Source organism: Strongylocentrotus purpuratus, unplaced genomic scaffold (genome assembly GCF_000002235.5).
Source record: "Strongylocentrotus purpuratus isolate Spur 01 unplaced genomic scaffold, Spur_5.0 spur5_scaffold_10, whole genome shotgun sequence".
Classification (NCBI taxonomy): domain Eukaryota; kingdom Metazoa; phylum Echinodermata; class Echinoidea; order Camarodonta; family Strongylocentrotidae; genus Strongylocentrotus; species Strongylocentrotus purpuratus.
Window position 1 is genome coordinate 252,127 of NW_022145595.1, and position 20,185 is coordinate 272,311.

The 20,185-nt window shown below is 41.0% G+C and overlaps 1 protein-coding gene, 1 long non-coding RNA gene, 4 other non-coding genes and 3 pseudogenes across 6 annotated transcripts; 2 read left to right on the forward strand and 7 right to left on the reverse strand.

Moving 5' to 3' along the window:
- Nucleotides 1–154: 154 nt before the first annotated feature.
- LOC115922006 lies at nt 155–279 on the reverse strand (annotated as a pseudogene).
- Nucleotides 280–659: 380 nt separating this feature from the next.
- Nucleotides 660–783, reverse strand: LOC115922004. Its single transcript, XR_004063269.1, has one exon. It is a non-coding gene; the product is annotated as a 5S ribosomal RNA (ribosomal RNA).
- Nucleotides 784–1,164: 381 nt separating this feature from the next.
- On the reverse strand, nt 1,165–1,283 carry LOC115921960. The gene has a single exon (XR_004063226.1). It is a non-coding gene; the product is annotated as a 5S ribosomal RNA (ribosomal RNA).
- A 381-nt stretch (nt 1,284–1,664) lies between these two features.
- Nucleotides 1,665–1,783, reverse strand: LOC115921963. The gene has a single exon (XR_004063229.1). It is a non-coding gene; the product is annotated as a 5S ribosomal RNA (ribosomal RNA).
- A 382-nt stretch (nt 1,784–2,165) lies between these two features.
- LOC115922009 lies at nt 2,166–2,293 on the reverse strand (annotated as a pseudogene).
- Nucleotides 2,294–2,674: 381 nt separating this feature from the next.
- On the reverse strand, nt 2,675–2,802 carry LOC115922010 (annotated as a pseudogene).
- Nucleotides 2,803–3,181: 379 nt separating this feature from the next.
- Nucleotides 3,182–3,300, reverse strand: LOC115921964. The gene has a single exon (XR_004063230.1). It is a non-coding gene; the product is annotated as a 5S ribosomal RNA (ribosomal RNA).
- A 497-nt stretch (nt 3,301–3,797) lies between these two features.
- LOC115921802 lies at nt 3,798–5,526 on the forward strand. Its single transcript, XR_004063123.1, has 3 exons — nt 3,798–4,159; nt 4,604–4,682; nt 5,096–5,526. It is a non-coding gene; the product is annotated as an uncharacterized LOC115921802 (long non-coding RNA).
- Nucleotides 5,527–9,014: 3,488 nt separating this feature from the next.
- Nucleotides 9,015–12,414, forward strand: LOC105439884. The gene is made up of 4 exons (XM_030979030.1): nt 9,015–9,197; nt 9,507–9,671; nt 9,916–10,186; nt 10,474–12,414. The coding sequence occupies exons 1-4, from the start codon at nt 9,168–9,170 to the stop codon at nt 11,844–11,846; spliced, it is 1,839 nt and encodes a 612-aa protein (XP_030834890.1). The 5' UTR covers nt 9,015–9,167; the 3' UTR covers nt 11,847–12,414.
- The last annotated feature ends 7,771 nt before the right edge of the window (nt 12,415–20,185 follow it).

The following is a 20,185-nucleotide window of genomic DNA, read 5'->3' on the forward strand; positions in this document are numbered from 1 at the left end:
TACCCTGCCAAAAGATTAGAAACAAATAAATAAATAAATTAAAAAAGAAACCCCCAAAAAACAGAGGGAAAGGGAAGGTAAGAGGAGGGTTTCAGCATGTCAAGGGCGTCACCTCAAGCAAAAACAATTCCAAAAAAAAAAAAATTAAAAAAAATGCCTACAACACCCGGTATTCCCATTCCCAGGCGGTCTCCCATCCAAGTACTAACCAGGCCCTACGCTGCTTGACTTCGGTGATCGGACGAGAACCGGTATATTCAGCATGGTATGGTCGTAGGCGAAAGACATCATCGTTCAACCTACTTGAAGTTAAAGACTGACGTCATCATTGAGCATGCGCACAAAGTGCGCTTTATTGACCAGTGTCAATGTTACGTCATGGCCCGTGTCTTGGAAACGGTTGAGGGTTATTTTTGTTACTGTTCTGCATAAATGTTATAAACGATGTAAATATGTTCATTCAGGGCCCCATGGAAGACCACTACTTGTTGGTGAATGGGCTACGTACCCTGCCAAAAGATTAGAAACAAATAAATAAATAAATTAAAAAAGAAACCCCCAAAAACAGAGGGAAAGGGAAGGTAAGAGGAGGGTTTCAGCATGTCAAGGGCGTCACCTCAAGCAAAAACAATTCCCAAAAAAAAAAAAATTAAAAAAAATGCCTACAACACCCGGTATTCCATTCCCAGGCGGTCTCCCATCCAAGTACTAACCAGGCCCTACGCTGCTTGACTTCGGTGATCGGACGAGAACCGGTATATTCAGCATGGTATGGTCGTAGGCGAAAGACATCATCGTTCAACCTACTTGAAGTTAAAGACTGACGTCATCATTGAGCATGCGCACAAAGTGCGCTTTATTGACCAGTGTCAATGTTACGTCATGGCCCGTGTCTTGGAAACGGTTGAGGGTTATTTTTGTTACTGTTCTGCATAAATGTTATAAACGATGTAAATATGTTCATTCAGGGCCCCATGGAAGACCACTACTTGTTGGTGAATGGGCTACGTACCCTGCCAAAAGATTAGAAACAAATAAATAAATAAATTAAAAAAGAAACCCCCCAAAAACAGAGGGAAAGGGAAGGTAAGAGGAGGGTTTCAGCATGTCAAGGGCGTCACCTCAAGCAAAAACAATTCCAAAAAAAAAAAAAATTAAAAAAAATGCCTACAACACCCGGTATTCCCAGGCGGTCTCCCATCCAAGTACTAACCAGGCCCTACGCTGCTTGACTTCGGTGATCGGACGAGAACCGGTATATTCAGCATGGTATGGTCGTAGGCGAAAGACATCATCGTTCAACCTACTTGAAGTTAAAGACTGACGTCATCATTGAGCATGCGCACAAAGTGCGCTTTATTGACCAGTGTCAATGTTACGTCATGTCCCGTGTCTTGGAAACGGTTGAGGGTTATTTTTGTTACTGTTCTGCATAAATGTTATAAACGATGTAAATATGTTCATTCAGGGCCCCATGGAAGACCACTACTTGTTGGTGAATGGGCTACGTACCCTGCCAAAAGATTAGAAACAAATAAATAAATAAATTAAAAAAGAAACCCCCAAAAAACAGAGGGAAAGGGAAGGTAAGAGGAGGGTTTCAGCATGTCAAGGGCGTCACCTCAAGCAAAAACAATTCCAAAAAAAAAAAAAATTAAAAAAAATGCCTACAACACCCGGTATTCCCAGGCGGTCTCCCATCCAAGTACTAACCAGGCCCTACGCTGCTTGACTTCGGTGATCGGACGAGAACCGGTATATTCAGCATGGTATGGTCGTAGGCGAAAGACATCATCGTTCAACCTACTTGAAGTTAAAGACTGACGTCATCATTGAGCATGCGCACAAAGTGCGCTTTATTGACCAGTGTCAATGTTACGTCATGTCCCGTGTCTTGGAAACGGTTGAGGGTTATTTTTGTTACTGTTCTGCATAAATGTTATAAACGATGTAAATATGTTCATTCAGGGCCCCATGGAAGACCACTACTTGTTGGTGAATGGGCTACGTACCCTGCCAAAAGATTAGAAACAAATAAATAAATAAATTAAAAAAGAAACCCCCAAAAAACAGAGGGAAAGGGAAGGTAAGAGGAGGGTTTCAGCATGTCAAGGGCGTCACCTCAAGCAAAAACAATTCCAAAAAAAAAAAAAAATTAAAAAAAATGCCTACAACACCCGGTATTCCCGCCATTCCCAGGCGGTCTCCCATCCAAGTACTAACCAGGCCCTACGCTGCTTGACTTCGGTGATCGGACGAGAACCGGTATATTCAGCATGGTATGGTCGTAGGCGAAAGACATCATCGTTCAACCTATTTGAAGTTAAAGACTGACGTCATCATTGAGCATGCGCACAAAGTGCGCTTTATTGACCAGTGTCAATGTTACGTCATGTCCCGTGTCTTGGAAACGGTTGAGGGTTATTTTTGTTACTGTTCTGCATAAATGTTATAAACGATGTAAATATGTTCATTCAGGGCCCCATGGAAGACCACTACTTGTTGGTGAATGGGCTACGTACCCTGCCAAAAGATTAGAAACAAATAAATAAATAAATTAAAAAAGAAACCCCCAAAAAACAGAGGGAAAGGGAAGGTAAGAGGAGGGTTTCAGCATGTCAAGGGCGTCACCTCAAGCAAAAACAATTCCAAAAAAAAAAAAAATTAAAAAAAATGCCTACAACACCCGGTATTCCCGCCATTCCCAGGCGGTCTCCCATCCAAGTACTAACCAGGCCCTACGCTGCTTGACTTCGGTGATCGGACGAGAACCGGTATATTCAGCATGGTATGGTCGTAGGCGAAAGACATCATCGTTCAACCTACTTGAAGTTAAAGACTGACGTCATCATTGAGCATGCGCACAAAGTGCGCTTTATTGACCAGTGTCAATGTTACGTCATGTCCCGTGTCTTGGAAACGGTTGAGGGTTATTTTTGTTACTGTTCTGCATAAATGTTATAAACGATGTAAATATGTTCATTCAGGGCCCCATGGAAGACCACTACTTGTTGGTGAATGGGCTACGTACCCTGCCAAAAGATTAGAAACAAATAAATAAATAAATTAAAAAGAAACCCCCCAAAAACAGAGGGAAAGGGAAGGTAAGAGGAGGGTTTCAGCATGTCAAGGGCGTCACCTCAAGCAAAAACAATTCCAAAAAAAAAAAAATTAAAAAAAATGCCTACAACACCCGGTATTCCCAGGCGGTCTCCCATCCAAGTACTAACCAGGCCCTACGCTGCTTGACTTCGGTGATCGGACGAGAACCGGTATATTCAGCATGGTATGGTCGTAGGCGAAAGACATCATCGTTCAACCTACTTGAAGTTAAAGACTGACGTCATCATTGAGCATGCGCACAAAGTGCGCTTTATTGACCAGTGTCAATGTTACGTCATGTCCCGTGTCTTGGAAACGGTTGAGGGTTATTTTTGTTACTGTTCTGCATAAATGTTATAAACGATGTAAATATGTTCATTCAGGGCCCCATGGAAGACCACTACTTGTTGGTGAATGGGCTACGTACCCTTATAGTTTGAGTTGAGAGAACAGTATGTGCCATGAAATGATTAGCTGATATATTTACTTTTCGTTCTTTCTTTGCTATACTTTATTTTCAGATCCACAGACTGAAGATGGAGACAAGTCATAAATGTAGGATTTGCAACCAAACATTTTCAGCGAAGTCGAACTTAACTCGGCATATGAAAACCCACGATGCAAAAACTCTCAAATGTTCATTTTGTGAGAAGGCTTTTACTTTAAAGCAGAACCTTGCCAGCCATACAAATATCCCCAGGTGCGCCTATACAGGAATGAAGAGGCGAGGCTGAAGTCTACTGCAGAAGCGGATAATGTGGCAAAGCAGGACAAACCAAAAGATAAGCAATGGCCAGATCTCAAGACGGTAGAGAGTGCTGCGAGGAAGTTGGGGCACTAGCTGTGGAGAGCCTGCCTTGTAATCACGTTTGGCCAGTATGCCGGCAAAACATTCAAGTGGTTACTTGAAAATGATGTTGGCTGGGTGGTGTGGCTGCTTAACGCATTTCACTGGGAGGGAGAGAAGTGCCCCCATCTAAAATGGCAGAAGGAACGGCTTCTAGAGTGGGTCAGAGAATTTCCGAGTGTCAGCGTTCTTCTGGAGAAGCGAATAAAGGTTAGAAATCATTATTTACTTTAATTCATGTGCCCTCATGAAAATTTCCTACTCTGTAAATTTGTCCATAGTGACATTAGAGCAGTCTCTCATCTATAAACTTAGGATAGTGTTTACATGTCTCTGGATGCACAAAAAATAATGCAGGTAACATTACTGTACTAGCAGCTGAACTCGGCAATGTAACCTGACTTGGTTCAATGGCAGGAGGATCAGGATGTGCTGCTCACATGTGCATTCTTTATAGCATATTCAGTCTACTAACATTGTGCACTGTTTCCTGCATTTAATGCATTATGCGTTAGCAGCTAAATTGGTCTATCTACATGTACAAAGTATCTTTAATCACAAGTTTTTTGTAGAAGAGAGTAAACTCAATGTGCACAAACCAATAAGCAATTTGAGAAGAAACAAATGTGTGTTCTCTTCTTCTTTTCTTTGCAGAAAGAGGAAGTCCAGAAAGAAAAAATACCAGTTGTGGAGCCAGAGTATGTTGAAGATGCTGAACTGCTCTCATTGGCAGGTAAGCTGATATTTCCTAGAAAACTCTTTTTATTCCTTGAGATTAATAAATATACATTTTAATACTTATCTATGCAGTGAAAACTCACAGTTTTAGGCAAGCAGTTCCATCTTTTCTGATATCCCAGCGTAGCATATTACCCTTCACCGAGTACAAGTGTCTTTTCAAATATGATTTTTTTTTTTTTTTTTTTTTTTTTTTTAATTTTTAATTTTTAAAACTCTAATATTAAACAATATAAGACCAGGAATTATGTAATAATTCTAAATATATGTTCATTCATTTGATAATTATTCATGTAATTTTTGTTTCTGCTACAGCCTGATACTGGTGATGCTGATGAATTTAAATGTTGGGTTTATATTTCTTTCCATGTGTATCTTTTAGCTTTGATTTTCTTCTTGACTTTTCAGAGGATGTACTTCGTGACTGTGAGGTTGCAGTGTCATGTTCAGTGACAACAGTTGGAAAGCTGATACCTTCGTCACCCACATCACCTGAAGACGTGCCCTCAACATCGACATCTGCAGAGTGCTCCACAGTACAGGAAGGGTAGCAACAATATTGGGATGAGCCTCCACCACAGGTGCAGGGTATGTTTCGGCCAAATGTCCCCTGGCTGAAGAGCGATGGGCCTTACGGCATCTTTGAACGAGCAACTGCGGTTCGCAAGATATTTAAGAAGAAGATGACATTTAATCCCCCTCCTCTCCCTACGATAGTCAGAGGAACGCTGCCGTCCATGCTATCTTTTTTTACAACCCCCGTCTTCTTCTGGAGGCCAGTTGGAGTGATGGAAGCCAAGATCAGATGTCCCAATCCTAACTGCCCTGCTCCACAAGGTAGCTTCTTAAGGCCCGGTCCCACTGCACTTACGGATGCAAAGAGGATGTAAAACGTAAAAAAATCTTGCCATCCGTTGGAAAACGCTATGCATCCGTTGTGTACTCATTGCATACGTGTTTCATACGCTCTATCCATCGGGCATCCGTCCACTGTGATTTCATCCGCGCAAAAAGTTTTGAGCTGCACAAAACTTTTAGAACGGATAAACTTCCGCCGTGTACGATGTAAATCCGCGACAAATACGAGCAACAAACGTTCTATGTCCGTTATCATCCGTTAAGCGTCCGCTGCATCCTCTCTGTATCCTCTGGGCATCCTCGCAACTCACATCCGCTGCAGTTGAAAACGGACAGAGGGAGGAAAGATAAGGTACATGGAACGTCTATACATCGTTAGTAGCACGGAAATAGAAAGGATGTAAGCGTATACATCTCGTATATAAAGTATTCAAAGCTGTCATCCACTTCCATCCGCTTTTATCCGCTAGGCTTCCGATGAACATCCGTTTAACATCCCCGCTACATACTACCCACGTCCGTTATTTTCCGTTCTGTTTTCGCAAATTTTCGCAAATTTTGTCCATTTCTGGAGCGGATGAAAACGGATGGAACCACCCTCGAAATTTTGCTCGTCCGCTGTGTCCTTTATGCATACGTTTTGTGTCCGTCGGCCAGGGGACCGGGCCATTAACAAGAAGTGGCTATGGCAATACAGCCCGTCAGGTGTGCGGCATGAGGCAGAATCACACCCTATTGACCGAACGCCTGAAGTGCCTGTTCTGCATGCGTCATCGTCAGCAGTCCAAGGGCGATGATCAGCCGGTACAATATCGCTGGCATGCCTTCAGTCCGACCATCCTCATGCAACTTGCCTCTGCAGTTCGAAGTATGTTCCCGGCCATTATCTGTGGAAAGCGGGCCATAGACAGAAATGTAGTGACCCTGTTGAGTGATCGTCTCAATGCAATATCCATGAACAAAGTGCAGAGGATGATTCAACAGGGTCACGATGAATGGTATAGTGAGCGGCGAGATCTCTACCAGACTCTCCTTATGGAAGCCCATAACGCCACCACGACATCCACATCCCAGCGAGGCATACTTTCCTACACTGACCATCACTACACCCCGCCTATCCCATCTCCACCCCTTCCATCCCCCCGTGTCCTACGGAGAGCTCATCTCATCATGGAGATGGAGAAGATGCCAGGGGCGTCGCTAGACCTTTTTCAGTGGGGGGTGTAGAGGCCAACGATTACCGACAAAACTAGCCACCAATTACCGACAAAATTAAATGTCCAATATCTACAAATTCAACCCTATAAACCTGGGGCCGAAGGCTAAATTGTTTTTCCTATGGACTATCTATAGTACTTGCATATGCGCAAAATGGTCATTTTCCTCGACGACATAAATATACGAATTATTTCTTCAATTTAGTCAGCATCATAGCTATATATTTTAATGCAGGCGCGGAGCTAGGATCTTATTTTAGGGAGGGGCGGTAGTGAGCAAGAGAATCACTTTAAAGCGCGCTCATTAGGGGGGGGAGTGGGTGATGGGCCTCCCGCGCGAAGCGCGGAAGCTTAGAGGTTTCCTTAAATTATTAGGAAAAAAGACGATTAATTGTACCGTTTTCGACTGGTAATCCTTGGCTGAACGAAGTTCCCCCCCCCCTCCCGCGCGAAGCGTGAAAGCTTTGACGTTTCATTAAATTATTATAAAAAAGAAGACGATTTGCTGTATCGTTCTCGACTGTTTATCCTTTTCTGAATTCAGTTCCCCCCCCCCTCCCGCGCAAAGCGCGGAAGCTTTGACGTTTCATTAAATTATGAGAAATAGCAGACGACTCGGTGTACTGTTCTCGACTCTTTATCCTTGTCTGAATTCAGTTTTTCCGACCGACAACATCTCACCGACTTCAAACTTCTGCATTGATATAGTACACGAGGATCGAGCAAGAATACCGACACAGCTGACCCGACACAGCAACATATTTACCCGTGTCTTTCTTGCTCCCTCGACGAGACGACTCCACCCAACAACCCCCTTCTCTCTTTTACTCCCACTCCTCCTCTCTCAGACTCTTACCTCCCATCTCTCTCCTCTCTTTCATCTCCCGTTTCTTTTGTTTCCCTTTCACTCTTATTTCTTCTTTTTTCCCCTTTTTTTTTTCTTCCCCCCCCCTTTCTTTCCTCTCCTCCCTTTTTTTCTCTTTTCTCTTTCTTTCTTCTCTTTTCTTTTCTTTCTTTTCCTTTCTTTCTTTTCTTTTCCTTTTCTTTTTTTCTTTTCTTTCCCTTTCCCTCTCTTTTTCCCTCTCTTTTTTTCCCTCTCTTTTTTCCCCTCTCTCTTTTTCCCCTCTCTTTTTTTCCCTCTCATTTTTTCCCTCCCCCTTTTCTCTTTTTCCCGACGGCAGCGCAATTTTACCGACAATATCCTGACAGGTGGGGGGGGTGTCGCACCCCCCCACACCCCCCCCCCTTTGGCGACGCCCCTGGAAGATGCCCGTGTACAGAGCTTCCATCTTGAGTGTGACAGGAGAGATACTGTGTATAGATGGTACAAAACAGGTGTGTATTTTTTTTTAACTGTTTTATTTTGGTTACTGTTACAGTAATACTACAATAAAATATATAAAAAGGAAGAACTAAGAACATGAAAGACTAAAATTCTAGTAAAAATTAAAAGCAATGAAATGTTGTGTTTCATAAATAGTGCGATATAATAGAAAATGTCTCATATTCATATTTTGACCCCCCAAAAAGAAGATATTAATTGTTTGTTTTCTCCTTACAGATACCTAAGAAGATTCACGGAGATGTAAAAGGCACCATGCATTTCGTCACCAGCGTGCTCAATGAATGGGGACAGTTTGTCAGCACTGTTGTGGTTGCCTCTGAGTCTGAGGACTGCTACAGAAGGCTTGCTCAGGGACTCATTGCACGTTTTAAACGTGCCAATGTCCCAGCGCCAAAGGTCTATGCAGACAACAATTGCTGCAGGTGAGTGTTATATTCAGATTTGTATTGATATCTAGGCTTCAATCACCGATGAGTTCTCACTTGGAATCTGGATCATGGAAATTGTTCTTCTGATACAATCCGTAAATAACGCTTCTTATATGTAAACGTTCTGAGAGATTGTTATACTCCAACACTGCCATCTATGACGATCAATGTCCAGATTTTTTTTCTTTCATCTTTCTGAATTTAATACCCCCTTTTCTTTCACTACATATACATATTCCCTCCCCCATCTTTACGGGCACAATATAAATCAATTTATCTAATGCAACAGACATTTCCATTAAAACTTAATGTTTTGTGCTCTTTGTTATAGTGAAAATGTTTAAATCATCTGGATATTAACTAAACATAACTACCCCCCCCCCCCCCCCCCGTGGAAACTAGCAGTACATCAATAAAATTTTGTTTAATCCTATTTTTGTTTAATCCTTTTTTTAAATTTATAATCTGTATGGCGTTACTTATTTTTGTCCCTTTTTGTTGTGTTTTATAATTCTTCAGGAGAGTGTCTGTGCAATTGAGCACATCCTATCTGAGTTAAGGGACCAGCTGGCCTTGACATAGACGGGATACCGCTTTTCAAGTCCCCAGAAGCCGTTGATGCTCGTTGGGCCATGGCAAGCAAGCATTTGAGTTGCATGCAGGTGAGATTTTACATTGTGTTAAATAGTATGTGTAAATATGTGTATTACTAAGGCTCATTTACTAATTTTTTGAATTTTATTGATAGCAATGATAGAGGTATTTTTAATTCTTGCACTCACAGATAGTTTTGGTATCTATCTGATGCATTTTGTGCATTTTTCAGAAAGTGGTGTATTAAAAATTGGTATTATTATCTTTTTCTTCCTTGCAGTGAGAACTAAAAGCAAGAAAATATTATTCTCTCCCATACACTCTATAAATGTCTTTAATTGGTTTTCCATTTCTTAATTATCCATATCCATTTCTAGGATCCACCATACATTCAGCTGTATGTGGCAACCAAAGTTGTAAATATCAACAGGGTACAGCTGAACAAGTACCGTTGTCGAAGAGGCAGCAACTCCCTAGAAGGACTACATTCCCACATGTATCAAGCCATCCCTTCAAAGCGATGCGGGATAATACCATTCCAAGTAAACACACTTGCCTCAGATTTTATTTTAACAACAATAGATATATATAATGTCAAACCTCTACAAATTTATATTTCAGTTGTTTGAACTCTGTCAGCCAGTCAGATGATCACTCATTTAATAATATAACTGGTGTGCATAATTATGCATTCATTATAATGTTGTATTCTAATTGCATGATCTGTTATCTGTTTTGTTAAATTCCAAATTTCTTTCATCCCCTTACCCCCCCCCCCCCCCCCAGGTGTATCTCATTTCATTTGCGGTCCAATGGAACAGGCGAATGGAGGCAAAGAAGGTTCCTGGGGGTCGAGGTAGGCTCACATCATTGGATGATCCCAGACAGGTCCAACGTCTCAACCAGCATGCAGAGACCCTCTTTGGGAAGGATCATCTATTCGAGCCAAATTTTTCAGCTCCCATGGCCTATCCGGACAGGTATCACGACCCTGCAGAGGAAGAGCTGTTGGGAGTAGAATATGCGTACAGCCAGTCTACCGACTACATACAGAAAGGTCAGCAACTTTTTTCATAGATTAGTTTGCAATGTTAAATCTATGTTAGTTCATACATGTGGTATAATTTGTAATTTATTTGAATAAAATAAATTCTTGTGTGATACACTGCTTACAGTCAGTTAATTAATAAGTATTTTGGCAAAACAGTCTGTTTTTTTTTCTGTCACCCCAAATCATATACCCTAATATTCCTTGTATTGTCAAACAAAACACTGTAAATGAGTTTTAAGTATTTATGTAGTTTATTTATATGCTTTTCTTTTTTTTCTGCTTTCATTTTACAGCTGAAGAGCAATCTCGTGAGGTCGACGAGGAGTTGGCAGAGTCAGAGGACGAGGGAATTGAGGATGACAATGATGAAAGTTCCCTTCCAGTAAACCACATGGATTCAGTCCATGCTGCCCATGCTGCTGTGACGAAGGAGGAGCAGGTGACAGAGGAGGTCAGCCCAGTGCTCGAGGATGTACTGATGAAACGAAGCCATCTTCATCTCCCTGGCTTTCAGGAAGTAGAGGAGCTTGCCCTTCTACTCCTTCAGCTGTCTGATAACGGCGACCATCACATCATCCCAGTCCCTCTGAGGGAGCAAATCGCAGCAGCTGCCAACAAACTGGCTGACCATGATCGGTCTGCTCGTAATTTTGTAAAGAAATACGAGTCAAAGTGGGGGTATAGTCTGTTTGGTAGGTGTTTAGGACCAGAAAGCCCAGAAAATAGTTCTGCCCAAAAAACGAAATTTGGATGGATGAGAGCAGCAGAGGTTACGGAGGAGTCACGACTTCTTTACATCCTCATTAAAATGTTAAAGAATCGGCCAACGGTTGGTTGCCTGTCATCACCAGCGAAAGCTGCCACTTTGATCAAAGGCAGCTACAAGAGGATCGTTGACAGAGTTCGGGATGATCCTGTACTCATTGACCTTGACATACCTCTTCCAAACATCAATGCAAAGTCCATCACCACTTTCATCTCAAAAAAAGAAAAGAGGACAAACTTTCTATCCACCACGCAACCAAAAGTCAAATCCCATCGTAACGTCCTATCTACCCAAACCATTCCAGAGGCCGGAAAGCTCCCTCAATCCCTGCCAGCAGCCACTTTCCAGCAAGTACAATATTCAGATATCCCCCACGAATCTGGAAAACGGCATGGAGAAAAGAGGCGGCTTGAGTTTGACTCTCAACCATCAACATCTTATGCCGTTGAGCCACCAACCAAAACCAAGTTGCTGCCACTTCTTCCAAAGACATCATCTCGTTGTATGCCATCAGCAGCTTCTGGAGTACCAATCCTTTTGGTTGTGCCATCACAACCACAGGCACAGTCCATTTCCCTCAACCAACCATCAAGCAGTGTACCATTCTCATTTCAACCTGCACCTCCTCCTCCACCAAAACAGACTCGTTTCCTCCCTAACCCATCCAAGAAACCCTGTGCTGCATGTCTCATCGAAAAATGTGGTGGGCTTCGAAAAAGGTACACACCATCGAAAGCCAAAACTCGAGGTAATACTAAAAAAATCTTTACCTTCTGCCCAACCACAAACAGATCAACTACACCCGGATTTGAAGAGGTGTACAATAATTATGAGCACTTTAAGAAAGTGGTTGACGAAGAGTTGGAGAGGAAACAAAGAAATAGAGAGGAGGAAAAGTAGATTATTCATTTTGTGTATTTTTTCAGAACATGGATAGTTCAGTACCTTGAATGCAGATCAATGTATTTTCGCATTAATCAGGTACCATACATTACTAGATACTGATAAGATTGTTTGTCTTGTCATGTTGGACATTTTTGATGTGCCCATCTCTTTATATTTTACTGGAACAGTATTAAAAAACAATCAGTATTATTTAACAAATGTAATACTTTATTCTTTACAGTACATTGCAATGCAGTACTATACCTTGCCAAATATTCCATGCCTATTCCAAAATTAAGTGTGCAGATATATACATATATATATATATATATATATTACCGGCATCTCATTATGTTGTTGCCTTCCTGCCAAAGTCAAAGTGTTGTTTAGTATAGTACACATATTATACTACGGGTACAGTACTAAGTATTGCCAAAGATTGTATGCACATCTTGTTATATGTTTGATACCTCGTCTAGAGACTTTTAAAGCAATATATTTGTTAATGTCGTAGCTGGCTACCAAAGTCGAAATATTTTGTATCATTGTACAAATCGTCCTTGTTTTCACGAAGTGACGGTAGTGAGGAAAATCGCAAAGTGAATGCAATTTTTTTTCACTACCGTCACTTCGTGAAAACAGCGACGAAATGTAATGCTTCAGGTAGAAAAGTAAATCTTGCCAAAGATTGTATATATACTTTTTTTGTTGAAAGTGAAGAGATTTGGTGACAGAAACGAGTACAAATGACAAAGAAGAGCTGATTTAAATAATTTGTTCATATTGTGATACGTTTTGTATGTTTGCCATCGTTAAGTTACTATTGTATCGTTATGAGATGCCAATAATCTATTTGAATGAGTGGAAAATCACTCATTTAACACCTTAGCAGAGTAGAAGTTTGCTCATGTTAGAGCGCTTTGTGAAATTTCACTCTTATGTTGATGACTGGACGATATGACTCTGTATTCAATATGCATGTTTTATTTCTCTTTTTTGGTTATCATTTTCAAAATAGTGCTGAAGATATTCAAGTGCCTTGAACATTGAAAGTATTGTAAATAGTCGGTTATAAGTGTGTACTTTTTTACCAAATTCCAGATCTTGCCATGACTGGGAAGCCAAATATTTGACTAAGAATTGAGAAAACTAAATTGTGCCATATTCAAAAGATCAGTATTATAGTACAGCTGTAGTTCCGAATGTGCAAACGTAAACCTTGCATAGTTGAGATTTAAAGCTGTATCACGCAACCAATGTTATGCTATAACTCAATGGTCAACATTTTTTAACCAATTCATGTGTGCTAACTCACTACCGAACTCAATTTACTAAAAGAGTCGTTTATTACTGTATATGTACTATTACTTGTCCTTTTTATACTTTTTTTTACTTTTTTTGTTGAAAAAATACTTTAAACATGGAACTGAAACCAAGAATCAAATACAAGGAATGACGAACAATTGAATCATTTACGAGTAATATTTATTTTATTTTCTTTCTCCTGCTTACGTGTAAATGGATTTGTTTTGTTTGTTGTGGTTGTTTTAAGAATGTTTGTGGGTGGGTGTGGTGTTTTGAAATTTGTTGTGGTGAAACATTAAAAGAATATTTGACCTTTTAAAAGGAATTCCAAACAAGGAAGAATAAAACATGATTTTTAAGAAAAAAGAAAAGAAACAATGAAAACAAAAAATACTTTAGAAATACAAGCATCTTATTTGCTGAAGAAAAAACTATTTTTATTGCTCATATCACCCTAAATTTTGATTAATAGGCCCTCTTTAAAGAAAAAGGATGCATGAAAAAGCCCATGAGAGATAACAGAAATGGGTCCTTTATTGCCGCAGAGGGCGGGCTTCGCGGCGGTGATCGAAGGGGTCGCTCACCGGGAAAAGGTCCTTGGGGGGGGGGGGGGGGGGGGGGGGGAGGGGGTCATACGCCCTTCCCAGGCGGTCTCCCATCCAAGTACTAACCAGGCCCTACGCTGCTTGACTACGGTGATCGGACGAGAACCGGTAAATTCAGCATGGTATGGTCGTAGGCAAAAGACATAATCGTTCAACCTATTTGAAGTTAAAGACTGACGTCATCATTGAGCATGCGCACAAAGTGTGCTTTTTGAAGGTTTGCATGGTGGTATGAACAATCGCGGAAGAGGTTTACGGTACACCATGTGTAAAGTCCTAGAAGGACTAAGGAAAGTGGATAGAAATAGAAGTGAAATGGAAAGGCGAGAAAGTGGAGGTTGGAAGGAAGAGTATCTTTCGGAAGTGAGTATAGTCCTGAAAAGGACTGTAAACCAGAAAGTTGTAGACAGGATGAGAGGTTTGATTAGAAGACTGGATTGAGTTGGAGAGTTGAGTAGATGAGAGAAGCTGGTTTAAGTCGGCGAGTAGAGTTGCAGAGCAGGAGCAGGAGAGTAGACTTTACTAGTAGTAGTAGACTCTACTAGTAGTAGAAGTAGTAGAAATACATTTGTTGCTAATTCCCATTTGCTTTAAATGTGCTGAAACTCACATGAAATGTAGATTATAATACCTCATGGAATACGGGATGCACAAATTCTAGCAGCCGACATTAAAAAGGTCTTATTTGAGCGCATATCAACCAATGTCCAGAATAAACCTAAGCGTTTGGAGCAGATAACGTCTAGAGTATATAGAAGAGGGTGGGGGTTAATACATTCGTTGCTAATTCCCATTTGCTTTAAAGGCACACTGCCATACTTGTAGCTACTTGCTCCCTCTATATAGAAAACTTCCCTAATCGGTGCCTGTTGGTCCCCCATGATCCTCTTTTTCTTATGTTAAATGAGAGCTGAGTTAATGAGATAGCCACCTGTCACAGTGACCTCGATGGCTCTCTGTGTGGTCTAATCCCTTCTGGCCCAGTAGTGGTGACGATCTTTAAATGTGCTGAAACTCACATGAAATTTAAATTATTATATACCTCATCGAATACGGGGTGCAAAAATTCTAGCAGCCGACATTAAAAAGGTCTTATTTGAGCGCATATCAACCAATGTCCAGAACAAACCTAATCGTTTGGCGCAGATATCGTCTAGAATATATAGAAGAGGGTGGGGGTTAATACATTCGTTGCTAATTCCCATTTACTTCAAATGTGCTGAAACTCACATGAAATGTAGATTATTATATACTTAATCGAATACGGGGTGCAAAAATTCTAGCAGCCGACATTAAAAAGGTCTTATTTGAGCGCATATCAACCAATGTCCAGAACAAACCTAAATGTTTGGCGCATATAACGTCTAGAGTATTAAAAAAAGGGGGTGGGGGTTAATACATTCGTTGCTAATTTCCCATTTGCTTTAAATGTCCTGAAACTCATATGAAATGTAAATTATTATATACCTCATGGAGTACGGGGTGCAAAAATTCTTGCAGCCGACATTAAAAAGGTCTTATTTGAGCGCATATCAACCAACGTCCAGAACAAACCTAAATGTTTGGCGCATATAACGTCTAGAGTATTAAAAAAAGGGGGTGGGGGTTAATACATTCGTTGCTAATTTCCCATTTACTTTAAATGTGCTGAAACTCACATGAAATGTAGATTATTATATACCTCATCGAATACGGGGTGCAAAAATTCTAGCAGCCGACATTAAAAAGGTCTTTTTTGAGCGCATATCAACCAATGTCCAGAATAAACCTAAACGTGCTTATAACGCCTAGAGTATATAAGAGGGGGTGGGGGTTAATACATTCGTTGTTAATTTCCTATTTCTTCTAAATGTGCTGAAACTTACATGAAATGTAGATTATTATATACCTCATCGAATACGGGGTGCAAAAATTCTAACAGCCGACATTAAAAATGTCGAATTTGAGCTCATATCAACCAATGTCCAGAACAAACCTAAACGTATAGCGCATAACATGTTGAGTATATCGGTGATGGGGAGTTCGGCCTTTAATACATTCGCAACTACGTCCCACTTGCCTTAATTGTGCTGAAACTCACATGAAATGTAGATTATTATATACCTCATCGAATACGGGGTACAAAATTCTAGCAGCCGACATTAAAAAGGTCTTATTTGAGCGCATATCAACCAATGTCTAGAGCAAACCTAAACGTTTGGCGCTGATAACGTCTAGAGTATATAAAAAGGGGTGGGGGTTAATACATTCGTTGCTAATTTCCCATTTTCTTCAAATGTGTTGAAACTCACATGAAATGTAGATTATTATATACCTCATCGAATACGGGGTGCAAAAATTCTAGCAGCCGACATTAAAAAGGTCTTATTTGAGCGCATATACCGGGTTCACTTCTTGTTGTTAAATTAACATACGTTTTTGTTTGTTTCAAGATTTAAACAAAAATATGGACTAGCTGGGTATCTAACCCGATACCTTCCAATTACTAGGCGGTCGCCTATCCACAAGAGCACTTTGCCTCACTGCGATTACCTGGTTCGCTTTTAGTTGTTAACACTTTCTGATGCTGATTTAATGATTGTTATGTTTAGAAACAGGTGCATTCGAACTAACATGCCATTGAAAGTAACATTCCGTTGAAGCTTACTTAGAAATGCAGTGCAGCTGTATTTAGGCACTGCTCATTGTTATTCATATGAAAGATGCAGGCTATTCGATTCAGTTTTTTTTTAATAGCTCGCATCGGCTATACTTGAATATTTATGTAACAAACTACTCAGCTCTAACATGGCATCAATTAATGAATTGAAGAAAAGAACGGACACTCCCTTTATCGAGTTAATACTTTCGTCATTGCGAGGATTTCCAAAGACTGAGGTAGAAATAGCATTCATGACATTGCAACTATGACCGCATTATTTTGATGACGTAATGGTATCGAAATATAAGAAAGGAAAACAACTTCAGTTCAAGACAGTTCAAAATAATGCTGGGAAATGGAAATTAAAATGATACCGTTTTAAAAACCAGTTAGATATGATTTTGGACAAGAAGCATGAGATAATTCATTGCTCGGCAATCTGGACTGTATTTGAAACAGAGCATCCAATATTCCTGATATTTAATAGTATACTGTCAATCAAAAAATATAACTAACAAAAATAATAATAATGGACGTCTTTACCCAAGGCTGTGTGTCTTTGTCGAGCACAAAATGATTCTGCTCGGGCAGGCCAGTTGTTAGCCCATATTGGGCTATGAAAAGTAAAACCTTGCCCATCATTGAATTCATGTTGTAAAGTTGTTTACAGACTGGAAAAGGATAGCATGGGAGTATACAGAGTGAATAAAAGGAAGAAAGTAGTACTGAAAATGTAAAAAAAAAACTTGTTTAACCTGGCAATAAGGGACTCTTGAATGTAGTTTAAAAAATGGACATGGCTTTGGGGCTAACGCTACCGGCCACCGGCTACGCTGACGACCGCCAGCTAGCTGACGACCTCCAAGAAAGAAAAAAAAAAGACCCCCCCCCCCCCAAAAAAAAAAAAGATCCCCCTCCCCAAAGGGGCTCCCTAACAGTTTTTTCCTACACTCAGCTGCTCCCCCCTCACCATAGCCAATTTTCAAGTTTTTTTGAGGAATCCATTGACATATTGTGCATTGGAACCCTTTCCCATACATCAACAATCACCAACACTATTATTTTATCACACCAAAATTGGAAAAATGATTAACTTTTAATATCTTGCTTTTGGGCTTTAAAACAAAATACACTAGCTGGGGATCGAACCCGATACCTTCCACTTACTAGGCGGTTGCTTATCCACGAGACCACTTTGCCTCACTGCGATTACCTGGTTCACTTTTAGTTCTTAACACTGTGCTTTTAGTTGTTAACACTTTCAGCTAGCTGACGACAGGCGCAGCTTTACCCCCTAAAGGCAGACGCGGATCCAGGGGGCCGGAAGGGCCTTCCCCCCCCCCCTCCGCAAAAAAAAGAGAGAGAGAAGGAAAAGAAGAGAAAGAGAAAGAAAGGGAAAGAAAAAGAGGAAGAGGAAGAAGAAGGGAAAAAAGGGGGGGGAGAAGCAGATCAATTAAGGGCCGAAAGGGTCTTGGATCCCAGCTGTCACCCCCCCCCCCCCCCCCCATTACAAAATAAGAGAGAATGATGAAAAGGGAAAGAAAAAGGAAAAGAAGAGATAAAGGGAGGGGAAAAGGAAGAAGAAAAGAAAAAAAAGCGGGATATCAGTTGCAATTTTGCCGGCAACAAGTTGTAGTTCAGAGGGGCCAAAAGGCCCTAGACCCCACGCCAATTAAAGATAAACTCCAGTACTGGTAAAAAAAAAAATAATAATTCTCACAGAATCAAACGAAACTTACACTGAATGTTCAAGATTACAAATAAATGACATGTGCCAAACAATTTTGGAAGAAAATGTATACTGGCTGAGTAATGAGCATAGAAAGACAAGGAAATCAAGGTACTAGCCCCGACACCATTTGTGTTGTCCCATAGCTTTCTATGTGAGTGCTTGTTACTTTACCAAGACTCGGTCAAATTTACTATGATTTTGATGACTCCAGAACCTTGCAGTGCACACCAATACCTACATGATCAACTGTTTCTGATCCTTTCCACACCTTTTCTTTCATGCACAATGCAATCGCATTACCAGTAGGCTACTAAAGTTTATCTTTAACGCTACGCTCTGCCTTATCGTAAATACCACTCCCCCAACCTACTTAGAGAAACGTTCAGCGAGGCCTGCATGAAAAGTGGGTGGGGCGGGGTTTTGTTCTACCCCCCCCCCCCAAACGTTTTTGCTCATTTCGCCACTGCCGGTGTCACCATTACGTACCAATATTTGGCTAGCATAATTTCAAATTGGGCCCCCATAACAAATCGTAGATCCGCGCCTGGGGCCCCCCATATTTGCAAAGGGGCTCCCTAACAGTTTTTTCCTACACTGCTCCCCCTCACTCTAGGCCCTTTTTTTTTTCTTTTTTTGAGGAATCCATTGACATATTGTGCTTTGGAACCCTTTCAAATACATCAACAACACCAACAATAATTATTTTATCACACCAAATTGGAAAAAATGATTAACTTTTAATATCTGGCTTTTTGGCTTTAATATAAAATACACTAAAAGAAATTGTAACTGATCTCCCCTACCTTTCTTCTTCCTCTTTCCCTCCCCCCCCCCCATTCCCTTCCCTTACTTCTCTCATCCTCTTTCATTTAAGTTTGGTGAGGGAGGCAGGGGCCTTTCGCCCCCTCCCCCCGATCCACACAATGTTGATGGGATTAATCGCAACTGATCTCTGCTTCTTTTCACCCTTTTCTTTTTTCTACCTCTTTTGTTTTTCATTTTAGCTCTCCTCTTTCCCTTTCCCTTCTTTCTCTCTTTTTTTTTTTTTTTGGCGAGAAGGGGGGGGGGGGTTGGTTTGGGGGGGGGGGGGGGGCAGAGGCAAAAGCCTTTCTCCGCGACCTTGGGGGGTAGTAAGCACCTTTTTTTTTTGGCCCTCGAAAATTTAACAATTTGCACCACCCCCCCCCCCCCCCCCCCCCATCCCCCCTACTAGATCCGCCAGTGCCTGTAGTTTCATCCCTAGCTAGCTGGTTAAGCTGAATATGGGTTATCCAGTCGTTTCATTCATTAAGTATAATTATACTTGTATCAGGGATATGAGAGTATATCCCTGTTTGTTTTGACTATGTATACGTGTGGACTAGAGTACGGACATTCGGTGCGGCAGGCGGACTATTGGTGCCAGCAGGGGCGTACGCAGGTGGGTGGTATTTTTATGTGGGTAAACCCCCCTAAAAAAACTAACCCCCCCCCCCTTTTTTTTTTTTTTTTTTATTTTTTTTTTTTAATAATGCCCACGGCTTACGTAAAGTGACCTTACCCCCCCCCCCCCACCCTCCCCCCCAACGAAAAATTTCAAATTTTCAAATATCCTGACCAAAAAAAAAAAAAAAAAGTGTCCGCTTACATTCTACGCGGTCACACCGGCCAGCGTCCTTTTTTTTTTCGGCCAGCTAGGGGCGGTGTACTCATCGTGATTCGAAGGTATTTGTCTCCGTGTTCGGTCAGCTCTATCTTATGATAGTTTCAGAGTCCAAATTTTTGTCTACTTATTTAATGTTCGCTTACGAAATTTTCTCATTCATTTTCTTTGTTTGTTTTATTATTTTTTGTGTGTGGCGTGAGCTCATGCGAGAATTCATGCTTTTTGAAGAGCGCCATCTCTTCGTTTGATTACGCAATTGAATGTTTTCATCTTGAACCTCTGACTTTGCCGGGCCCGAAACACAGATAAAATGTCTTTTCAGCGACCTCTTTCAAAATTTGTACGGATCAATGCAGTGCTGGCATCACACGTTAGGTATATATCGAACTTGATGATGAAATGAGTGTCATAATTCGTTTTCGAGAT